Source organism: Rana temporaria, chromosome 4 (genome assembly GCF_905171775.1).
Source record: "Rana temporaria chromosome 4, aRanTem1.1, whole genome shotgun sequence".
NCBI lineage: Eukaryota > Metazoa > Chordata > Amphibia > Anura > Ranidae > Rana > Rana temporaria.
In genome coordinates this window covers 10630045-10642072 of record NC_053492.1, presented here as the reverse complement: position 1 = coordinate 10642072, position 12028 = coordinate 10630045, and the positions used below count along the sequence as shown (strand labels likewise).

At 44.2% G+C, this 12028-nt stretch overlaps 1 protein-coding gene and 1 long non-coding RNA gene across 2 annotated transcripts; both read left to right on the top strand.

Moving 5' to 3' along the window:
- The first annotated feature begins 5921 nt into the window (after positions 1–5921).
- On the top strand, positions 5922–6431 carry LOC120935879. Its single transcript, XR_005748556.1, has 3 exons — positions 5922–5964; positions 6045–6248; positions 6336–6431. It is a non-coding gene; the product is annotated as an uncharacterized LOC120935879 (long non-coding RNA).
- A 1340-nt stretch (positions 6432–7771) lies between these two features.
- On the top strand, positions 7772–8830 carry LOC120935876 (gastrula zinc finger protein XlCGF17.1-like; the record flags this gene model as incomplete). Its single annotated transcript, XM_040347912.1, has 1 exon — positions 7772–8830. A coding segment is annotated over exon 1 (855 nt), but the record flags the coding sequence as incomplete, so codon positions are not given.
- Positions 8831–12028: the final 3198 nt, after the last annotated feature.

Here is a 12028-nt window from a genome sequence, read left to right as displayed (position 1 = left end):
GCAGCTCTGTGATGTACAGAAAGTGCTGCAGCAGCGCAGACATTTGCAAAGGAAAAAGTCTATTAGCTGGATTCAGGTAGTCGTGCCTAACGTTAGGCAGGCGTAGCGTATCTCATATACGCTACGCCGCCGTAAGTTAGAGAGGCAAGTGCTGTATTCACAAAGCACTTGCGTCCTAAGTTACGGCGGCATAGCGTAAATGTGCCGGCGTAAGCGCGCCTAATTCAAATTGTGAACAGGTGGGTGTTTTTTATGAAAATAAAGCATGACCCCATGTAAATGACGTTTTGAACAAACGGCGCATGCCGTCCGTTGGAGGTATCCAAGTGCGCAGGCTTCAAATTCCGCCGCAAAAACTCATGTGAACGAAAATTACGCCCAGCCCCATTCACGGACGACTTACGCAAACGACTTAAAAATGTAAAAATTCTACGTGGGTCCGATGTCCATACTTAACATTGGCTGCGCCATCTTTTTGGTGGATTATCTTTACGCCTGAAAACGCCTTACGTAAACGGCATATCTTTACTGCGACGGGCAAGCGTACGTTCGTGAATAGGCGTATCTCGCTGATTTACGCATTCTAGGCGTAAATCAGCGTACACGCCCCTAGCGGCCGGCGTAAATAGACAGCTAAGATACGACGGCGCCGGCGGTCGTATCTTAGCTACATTTAAGTGTATCTCAATTTGAGAATACACTTAAATATACGACGGGGGAGATTCGGAGTTACGACGGCGTATCTACTGATACGCCGTCGTATCTCTACGTGAATCTGGCTATATAAAGACAGTGGCCCACGAGTGCTCCTGATTCAGGAACCTCGTTACACCGACTGCAGCCTAGGATATGACAGACATAAGCCTCCTTATGCCTTCATATCCCAGGCTGCATTCTTGCGTTGGCCGCTAGGGGGCGCGGCCATTGTGATCGGCGTATAGTATGCAAATTGCATACTACCACCGATTCACAAAAGTTGAGCGGGCCCTGCGCACGCAAGGTACGGAGTTTCTGTACGGCGACTTTAGCGCAAGGTTGCTCCTGCTATAGCAGGGGCAACCTATGCTAAAGTATAGCTGCGCTTCCCGCTCGTGAAATTTAAATTTCACGTCGTTTACGTAAGTGATTCGTGAATGGCGCTGGACGCCATTCACGTTCACTTAGAAGCAAATGACGTCCTTGCGATGTCATTTGGCGCAATGCACGTCGGGAAAGTTTCCCGACGGAGCATGCGCTGTTCGCTCGGCGCGGGAGCGCGCCTAATTTAAATGATTCCCGCCCCCGGCGGGATCATTTACATTAGGCAGCCTTACGCCCGGCTGTTAGCATATCGCCCGCGCAATTTACGGAGCTACTGCTCCGTGAATCGCGGGCATTTCAAAATATTTGCGTGGGTGCAGAGCAAAACTCGTTTTGCACGGATGTACTTGAATCTGGACACAAACACACACACACACACACACACACACACACACACTTACTTCTCATGGCTGCAGCTTCTCCAAGATCCACAAGATGGTGATCTCACTAATACTGCAAATGGAAGTCTCCACGTAATACAAACAGGAAGTGATGTCAGGTACAGACAGGGAGTTCTGGGTGAGAGGTGAGTCGGGAGGAAATAGAGAGAAGACGTTGCTGGAAGTGGCAGCAGAGGAGGTAATAAGATCTTATTTTCTATTTACACCCAGTAACCCCGTCATGTCCGTCCTCTTCCTCCATAGTCACTGTGACGTCTTTTATCTCCAGCAGATGATGATACACACATATATAGTGTGTAGTGCCTGTGTACTTTTAGTACAGGTTCTATGTTACATTTAGAGGGGGGTGAGAGAGTTATTTTGCTCTCATCCATGTTGATTAATTTCATGGGTTTCTGCCGTGCTGGGCTTCCTTCGGTTTCATTCTGTGTTCCAAAGATACCGTTCCATCTTTGGATAGCAGGTGGCGCCACGGGGGTCCAGGCGGAGGTGCTTTTCTCCAGCAGCCAATCAGAGGAGTGTTTCCCTCGCGGGGCATGCTGGGGAGGGTATTTCTGTGGCAGACGCCATTTTGTGGGGTTCTTCGCCCGTTCCTGGTTCCAGGGGCGGCACCCAACTTTAGGGTGTGCGCACGATCAAGGGCCCTGGCTATATGGCCTACCAGGCCGGGGCGCACGTGCTACGCGGAGTTCCTGACTCTGGGCCCTCATGGTCCGGAGCAACTAAAGCGGCAAAGGGGCCCCAGTGACTTACTGGGTCCCCACACCTCATGAGGAAGATCTCAAGCGAGTTATAATATGTAAAAAGGTACTACAGCGCTATTACTAAAACCATATAAAATACTAAAGATAAGCTGCAGACACGTGAGGTGCACAAAACCAAAGTGAATAAATAAGAAAATATTGTGTTGCGCTGATAATCAAGTAAAAAATTGCATACATATATATATATATATATATATACCATATACATAAATAAGAACCCCCTACACCTCAAATCAGGGAGGTATATGTGCAAAAGATAAACAAAAACCACTAAAAAAAATATAATGTGAAAAAGTTCTAATAGAACCAGCAAAAATAGTTCATGGAAAAAACACAGTTCAGTACATAGGCTAATAGGAGACAGGTGTGAGATCCACAGTCCTCTGGTGTGCAGCTGTCATTATAGCAAAAAAACCTTTCCCTTCTGGACTCCCCGATTCAACACAGGATATCGGCCGCTCATAAGGAGAAAAGAAAGATATATGGTGCAAATAACGTAATAAAATGGGAAATGAACCCTGCAATACAATGATTGCACTCACGGAACCTCGATGGTAAACAGGCTCAACTGCAATCAGTCATTGAACGCCGCTCAGTGCTACGATCTCCTCAGAGGGACGGATTCGACCGTCGATCGCGTCACTCGGCTTCTCCCCCACGCGTATCGTCAATGGCCACTTGACTTATTCATGGTCAAGCCCATGAATAAGTCAAGTGGTACTGAGCTGTGTTTTTTCCATGAACTATTTTTGCTGGTTCTATTAGAACTTTTTCACATGATAGTTTTTTTAGTGGTTTTTGTTTATCTTTTGCACATATACCTCCCTGATTTGAGGTGTAGGGGGTTCTTATTTATGTATATGGTATATATATATGTATGCAATTTTTTACTTGATTATCAGCGCAACACAATATTTTCTTATTTTCTCAAGCAAGTTATGCTGTTCTGTGGGGCATCGGTCTGAGGTGAGCCCAGAGGCAGGTGATCCAACAGGGCTTTGACAATCCACGTCGAGTTCTGGGATGAAGCCGCCGAGGAGCTCGGCGGGCCGCCTTCTCCCATAGAACAACGAGAAAATAGAGAACATGTTCTCTATTTTCTCGACGAGTTCCTCGGCGGCTCCATCGAGCCAAAAGTGTACAGACGACAGAGTTTCTCGGCAGAATCCGGGTTTTGACCGAGTTTCTCTGTGAATTCTGCCGAGAAACTCTGTCGTGTGTACGGGGCCTCAGAGTTCCGAGTGATACCCTGGCTGCCAGGTCAGTGTGAGAGGCCTGTCCAGGTACACTTTACCCACTCCGGCTGGAGTGGCGACGTGAGTTAAAGTCCCATTGGAGGCAGGACTGCTTCCGTTATCCATAGGCCTGAATCTGCAAATTCTCCTTTCGCAAACCTATCTCTATCTACCTCAAGTTAACTGTTTGCCATGTTGGGCGAGGAATAAAAGCACAGAAAATGACACCCTGCTGTTTGGACATTCCGTTATTGCATCTCATCATCATCCCTAGACACATCACAGAGGTAACATAACATGCCGTCCCAAATCTAACCAGCGGCTCCTGAGGGGGTAGCGCTACAATAGTGTGGAAACCTAGATTAACCCCTTCAGGGTCAGAACATTTACCCACTTATTTTGGAGATAAATTCTAGTATAATGGCCCTCTAAACAAACAGCACTGACAATAAATAGACAAGACAATGACCATCCTGACCATACATGGCCTACAAAGGGCAATTATTACACTACACAGGCAGCCAATGGACAATCGTTACCATATGCAGCCAACACAATGATGGAGTGCAGGGGTCAGGAGTATGGAGCATAGAGCCCCTTGCTGGTTAGTAGGAAGAACATTTTCCCCAGCCTGCCATGAAGAATATGTTCTATCACTAGTGTCAGAGGGAGGAAATAACAAAAAGACAGAAGGATTGTATTTATCATTCCGTGTCCGCAGATCTAACACTGAACAAAACCAGTTCAGACACAAAACAACCCAACAGAGAAGAGGGGCAGGTCACGAGGGTTCTGGTACCTTTAAAAGGTAACAAACACTTAACAGTACAAACTAATAGGTGGATTCAGAAAGAGTTAGGCCGGCGTATCCATAGATACGCCGACCTAACTCGGAATCTGCGCCGTCCTAAGTTTAAGTGTATTCTCAAACTGAGATACACTTAAACCTAGCTAAGATACGACAGCCTGCACCGTCGTATCTTAGGGTGCAATATTTAGGCTGGCCGCTAGGTGGCGCTTCCATTGAGTTCGGCGTAGAATATGTAAATAACTAGATACGCCTATTCACGAACGTACGTGCGCCCGTCGCAGTAAAGCTACGCAGATTATGTTATGTAATTTTTTAGGCGTAAAGTTATTCCATCAAATAGCTGGACTAGTAATGTTAAGTATGGCCGTCGTTCCCGCGTCTAAATTTGAACATTTTACGTTGTTTGCGTAAGTCGTGCGTGAATAGGGCTGGACGTAATTTATGTCCACGTCGAAACCAATACGTCCTTGCGGCGTACTTTGGAGCAATGCACACTGGGACATGTACACGGACGGCGCATGTGCTGTTCGTAAAAAACGTCAATCACGTCGGGTCACAATTAATATGCCCCCCACATCCTCATTTGAATTAGGCGCGCTTACGCCGGCCCCATTTACGCTACGCCGCCGTAAGTTAGGAGGCAAGTACTTTGTGAATACAGTACTTGCCTATCTAACTTACGGCGGCGTAGCGTAAATACGATACGCTACGCCGCCTTAAAGATGCAGCGCTCTTTATGAATCCAGCTACCTATGTGTTCCCGTGGAGGCAGTAGTCCTCCTATTACCCCCTCACATCCACATCATATTATTGTGTGACAAATACCATCCAAATAATTCTTACTTTCATTACCCAAAGTTATCCGTCTACAAGGAGACCTGTATAGATCAAATGACGTCACCAATGAGGATGGAGGAGGACCGGAGTCACATGACTGAGAGAATACTAAACTTCACCCTGGAGATCATCTACCTGATGACCGGAGAGGTGAGGAGGATTCTGGGAGGTCACATGACATCACTCTTATCTCTATTAATAAAACACAAACATGTCTGGAGAGGTGAGGAGGATTCTGGGATTCTAACATGATATTTCTATTGGTTCCTCAATACAGAGATTTCCTCTTGTGAAGTCAGGTGATCATATGACCATCACAGTGCCTCCATGTGACTCCCTAAAACCTGAGAGACACAACATGGAGAAGATTCTAGAAGTCACCAAGAAGATGACGGAGCTGCTGACAGGAGAGGTGAGCGGTGCCGGGAATTCTGGGACATTATCCAGTAACAGACAAGGGATGTGTCTGGATGGTGACGGTATCATTGTGTGTGTCAGGTTCCTATAAGGTGTCAGGATGTCACTGTCTATTTCTCCATGGAGGAGTGGGAGTATTTAGAAGGACACAAGGATCTCTACAAGGACGTCATGATGGACAATCAGCCGCCCCTCACATCACCGGGTAAGAGGAGACTTTATTGTAAAGGTGAGAGCAGTACGGAGGCTCCACCTAGATCCCCCATCATCTGATAAACACATAGAAACAATGTATTCAGTCAGTGTGTGTGTTTCCTACAGATGGATCCAGTAATGGGAACCCACCAGAGAGATGTCCCCGTCCTCTGTATCCCCGGGATTCCACACAGGAAGGTCACACCATCCCCCACCATCATCAGGTAGATGAGGAACAATAATTGATAGTTAAGATTTATACACAAGCTTGTTTGTTACAATTAATGTATTATTATTTATTCAGCGTGGAAACCTCAAGGATTACAATATTGTTGTTAAAGAAGAGTTTGAAGAGGGGGATGATGAGCTCTCTGAGGAACACCAGCATATCTACAAGGACATCATGATGGAATCACCTAATACCAGGAACCCACCAGAGAGATGCCCCCATCCTCTGTATTCCGGGGATTCCACACAGGAAGATCACAACATCTTTCACCATTACAAGGTTGGTGGAATGGAACATGAACTTATGTAGAGGGTGTTTAGATTTTTTCGATTTTACAGATGTTATTTTTCTCCTTCTCTTTTTAAGGTTGAAGATCTGATGGATATAAAAGTTGAGGTTAAAGCAGAAGAAGAGAGGTATGTGAGGGATGATCAGCAGTCTATGGAGGAGGATGGAATAACGGGGACATTTATAGAGGAGGACACTCCTACAGAGATCAGCACAGGTGGGTCATTAACACTAAATACATTCCTCCACCCATACTGCTCACTGATTGGTCCAGAGTAGGGCGGGGACTGGGTGATATAAGCCTGTAATACCCTGGTCACTTACACACCATCCTGTAGTGTTGTATTTTTTCAGATAATCTTCCTTTTCTGTGCTGCCGACACAATTTATGTATCTATACTGAATGTATGGAGATTCTCGGGTTCTGCTGGCAGCAAAATGTTGATTTTTATTATAGGCATTGCTCGACCTAGGCAACTGGGGCATGTGTCTTGAGTCATTTGCCCTATGCCCGTGGCTTCATGATTACATGTGAGCCCTGACCCTTACAATATATATTATATAGTCCTTTTATATTATACCATATTTTGTACCTTTCATAGGCCTGACTTCTGCTTTCTCTCCTCTACCCACTGCTATATATACACACATAATATGTATTCTCTTTTGTTACACCCATTTTCTACCAGCTGGACATTTTATATCTGATGATTTTATTGAAGCACAGACTTTTAGACCTAGAGCGCAGCCAGCACCATCTATTGATTTTTTTTTTACAGACTTTTATATGTTGATAATAATGTGATAACATCCTCAAACTTTAGAACCTTAAACATAAAGTGAAGGAAGAGTCAATAACCCAATGATGGTGGTTTTCAGGATCAGTCCAGTCTTCATCTTGGTTATTCTACCCCCATCCTCACTCTCTGACCTCTGGTGGGACTCAGCCCCACTGTTATTCATATTAAATTATGTAGTAAATAATGAAGTGCAGGACGTCTTGTGTTGGGAAGATGGCAATGAGTGATAGAGGGGGTGGGGACACTCGTCCTATAATCCCCCTCATCACTGTCACTCCTATAATAGACAGTTCTCGTTTCCTCACTCTCTGACTAAGGTCCATGAATAAAGAAATGATCTGGTAGGAGATCAGAGGACCCATTTACTAGTTACCTTGAAGGGGGGAATTGTAAGATTCTTAGAGACAAAGCTGCCTGATGTGGGCGGAGTCCTGGTTTAGGGGAACCAATCTGCTCATGTCTAGTAATAATCTTTGTATTTCTATTTTAGTAGATGGACGGGAGATGAGGAAAACCTCAGAGGATTGTCTCACTTTGTCTCCAGACTGTAAAGTAGAAGATGAGGACATCACACAGTATAGTCCAGGAGAAAACCCGACTACCTCAAATGTCCATCCGGCACCACACAGTGTAGATGGACCATCGTATTCCTCTTATCCTGAGGAACCTCAGACTGTGAGGGACGGTGCCGGTCCATCGTATTCCTCTTATCCTGAGGAACCTCAGACTGTGAGGGACGGTGCCGTTCTTTCAACAGATAAGAGGTTTTCATGTACTGAGTGTGGGAAGGGTTTCCAATTCAAATCCAGTCTTACTGTGCATATAAGATCTCACACAGGTGAAAAACCGTATTCCTGCCCTAAGTGTGGCAAATGTTTTTCAGATAAGTCCAATCTTTCCATACATCAGAGATCTCATATGGATGAGAAGCAACTTTCCTGTCTTGAGTGTGGGAAATGTTTTTTACAAAAATCAGAACTTGTAACTCATAAAAGATCTCACACGGGGGAGAAGCTTTATTCCTGCCCTGACTGTGGAAAAGGTTTTTCAAAGAAGTCCAATCTTTCTGTACATCAGAGGTCTCACACGGGGGAGAAGCCTTTTTCCTGTCCTGAATGTGGGAAATGTTTTTCAAAGAAGTCCAACCTTTCCACACATCAAAGATCTCATACAGGGGAAAAACCTTATTCCTGTACTGAGTGTGGAAAATGTTTTTCAGATAGGTCGCATGTTTACAGACATCAGAAAATGCATGCAAGTGAGAAGCCGTTTTCCTGTTCTGAGTGCGGAAAATGTTTTTTACAAAAATCAGAGCTTGTAACACACAAAAGGTCTCACATGGGGGAAAAGCTTTATTACTGCCCTGATTGTGGAAAATGTTTTTCAAAGAAGTCCAATCTTTCTGTACATCAGAGATCTCACACGGGGGAGAAGCCGTATTCCTGTCCTCAGTGTGGGAAATGTTTTTCAAAAAAGTCCAATCTTTCCACACATCAAAGGACTCACACAGGGGAAAAACCTTATTCCTGTCCTGAATGTGGGAAATGCTTTTCAGATAAGTCACATCTTTACACACATCAACGATTGCACACAGGTGAGAAGCCGTATTCCTGTTTTGCATGTGGGAAATGTTTTATCCAAAAATCAGAGCTTCTCAAACATCAGAGATTGCACACAGGGGAAAAGCCATATTCCTGTAATGAGTGCGGGAAATGTTTTTCACAGAAGTCCAATCTTTACAGACATCAGAGATCTCACACGGGGGAGAAGCCACTCTCCTGTCCTGAGTGAGGGAATTGTTCCTCACTGAAGTACTGTATTCCTGTACATCAGGGATCCCACACAACCCTTGAGGTGTATTAGTGCCTTGAGTGCCGGAAATGTCTTCTATATGAATGTTACTGGACATCACAGCTCTCATGTGGGGAAGAAGCACACCCTGATATACACCTGAGATATACTCCATGGCTGATCTTCATCATGTAAGAAACAGTTCATAAGGAGATCAGAGATCACCAAAGACATGGATGAAGTGTTGTACCGTGTTGGCCATTGATAGCAGTAGAAGAATAAAAATTGAGTCATTACTTTTCATTGGCGAGATCGCTTCCTGATGACGTAACCCATGAAACGTACGTCGAGGCGCACACTGGTCACGCATACTCACGTTTCTTCCGGGTCAGCTGGTCGTCGGTGGTGGAACGCACGCCAGACTTCCCAGCGATGGAGACCATCTCTCATACTGAACACGCTCAGCAGCCTCAGTGCCGGGACTTGGGCACCGCACATAGTAAGGAGCCACTTGGCAGCTTATATTTTATTTATCGTTTTAATAAATCAGTATTACACTATTGCGGTCTTTTCTTTTATATCCCGTGGGATTCACTGTTGGAACATGATCGTTTGATTGGCAAATCTCTGGTCCTGCAAGGAGCATTACACTTTGTGTAAAAAAGCGTTATTGACTTCTTTTGAACTAAAGGGTCAACTACTGTTGGTAAGGTGCCATCCTTTACTTGATCACGTCGGGTGAAATGTTAGCTCTATGGTGAAGGTGGATTCCACACTTTGATGACCTTTCTCATCACGCAATATTGTTTGATTTAAAATTCCACACTAAGGACTTTCTATTGATCGTATCACTGGAAAATCTATAGCACTTTTTGTATTTTTCCTTTATTGGATACATGCATGGACTTTTGTTTCTATGAATGTCAATATATGTTATTGGGACTATTAATGCTGATTTTCACTTATAGAACAGTATTATTTTTCACTGGATTATTTAGCACAACTAGCGCCCCCTACCCTCCACTTTCAACAACAGAACAATAGTATAGTTGTTGTAACTTCCGATGCATTTGCATTTAGAAGATGAAGAGCCCCACTGGTGTGTAGGGACACAGAGATGCAGGTCCAGAAGTGGTCCTCAACATGTTTTGCAACAAATGTCTCTTCTTCAGGAGGAGTCAACCATAAACATATATAAAAAGATACAGTACTCATTAAAGACAATATTGTAGCAACGCTACCCTTATGACATTGAGTTTTGGAGTATTAGTAGACCAGCGCAAAATGCAGGCCCAAATGGGGCATTAGAGACACCCTGGGATAGGTGATCCCCCCCCCAGGGGCGAACACGGGAGGCTAGGATTGATAGACGGACTAAAATTTATATAAAAAGGACATAATGAGGTGTGGGTCCGAGCATTAGACTATCACATATAGGGAACAGTGCAGGGAAGAGGGAAAAGAGGAGGGGGGAGGAGGGAAATTGGGTGTAAGAAAAGGGAGTGCAAAAAGAAAAAGTAGTGTAGAATAGCCAGGAAAAAAAAGGGGGGGGGGGCACAGTCATACTTTAATGGAAGTTTTTTTTTTTTTGAGACAGATAAAACTTTAGCTTGGTTTTTATTAACCACTGTTTTTTTTTATTATTTATTATGTATTGCTATAGCAAGGAAAAAGGACTGAAAATTCTGTAAAAAAAATATGTTTTTCTTAGTTTCTGTTATAATTTTACAAATAAATAGTCTTTCTCCATAAATTTAGACCAAAATGTATTCTGCTACATTTCTTTGGTAAAAAATAACCCAATAATCTTTTACCGCTACTGCAACTGGTCGAAGCAAGGTATGGCAGCATGGGCTCATCTCCCTCTCTCCCTCATAGGCAAGATCCACCTTATAAAATGTAAACTATTCCCCTTTAATACTATATATTCTCCAACATGCCCCAGTGTGGATCCCAAAGAAACATTTTAAACAACTTGAGTCTGCAGGCAATGATTTATTTCCTATGGGGTTCACAGCAGCCTAGATTCAGGGGTACTACAGAGACCGTGGACACAAGGGGGTCTTGCTTGGCCAGATTTATACTCCTACTACATTGCTGTGTTTCTTACACAGGCACATAATTGGTGGTGGATGAGACTAATGCAGCAATTGTATTGATGAAGGCAGCACACCTTGGTTCCCTTTGAAACTTATTGTTTGGAGGCCATTCAGCCTCCAAACTGTCATTAAGGCTTGGCAGTTTCAACATCGTTTGTCTTCCCACCACTGGTCGTCTCACACACCTCTCTGGTTAAACCCCTCTCTCCTTCAGTTCTCTCTCTTTCTGGATCCCAATATATGGGCCTCTAAGGGAATTAAATATATTAATCACATCTGTACAAATGGTGTCCCCCAAACCGTTGACTCTCTAAAACTTAAATATTCCCTCACCAACTTTGTACCTGTTCTGGTACCTCCAGCTTCGCCATGCATTCCATTTGCAATTCCATAAAAAAAACAGTATCATTTGTAATTTCAGGGATTGAATCCCTACTGTAGTAGGAATCTCTAGAGAGACCTCTTTCTAATATATATATAAAGCCCTTCAACCCTCTGTACATAAAGGCCTCAACAAGCTTATGTCTTGCTGGCATGAAGAGGTTCTCGAGCTAGATTCCGAGGATTGGGAGGAAATTTGGGAATACCCCATGCAACAATTGGTCTCAGCCAGAGACAGACTAACTTGATTTAAAATTCTACATAGTTCATTTTACTCCCCAAAAGCTCCACATGGTCTTTCCTTCCCACCCATCCAAATGTTGGCGTTGTCTGAAAGATCCTTCCACGTTTCTTCATGGACTTTGGGACTGTGCATTCATCAGGTCATTTTGGTCAGATATTTCAAAATGTGTCCAACCAGCTCAGTACCCCTTTCCATTGATGTCTGTATGCTGGGCCTGATCTATTTACTAGCCACTTCCAGAGCCCTGTGAACCCTGATAGGGTTCTTATTATTTTATGCTCGCAAGACTATACTCTATGGGGTAGATTCAGAGAGAATTTACGCCGGCGTATCTATAGATACGCCGCGTAAATTCAAATCTGCGCCGGCGTATCTCCTTTCTGTATTCAGGAAGCAAGATATGCCGACATTAGCCTAAGATACGACTGGCATAAGTCTCTTACGCCGTCGTACCTT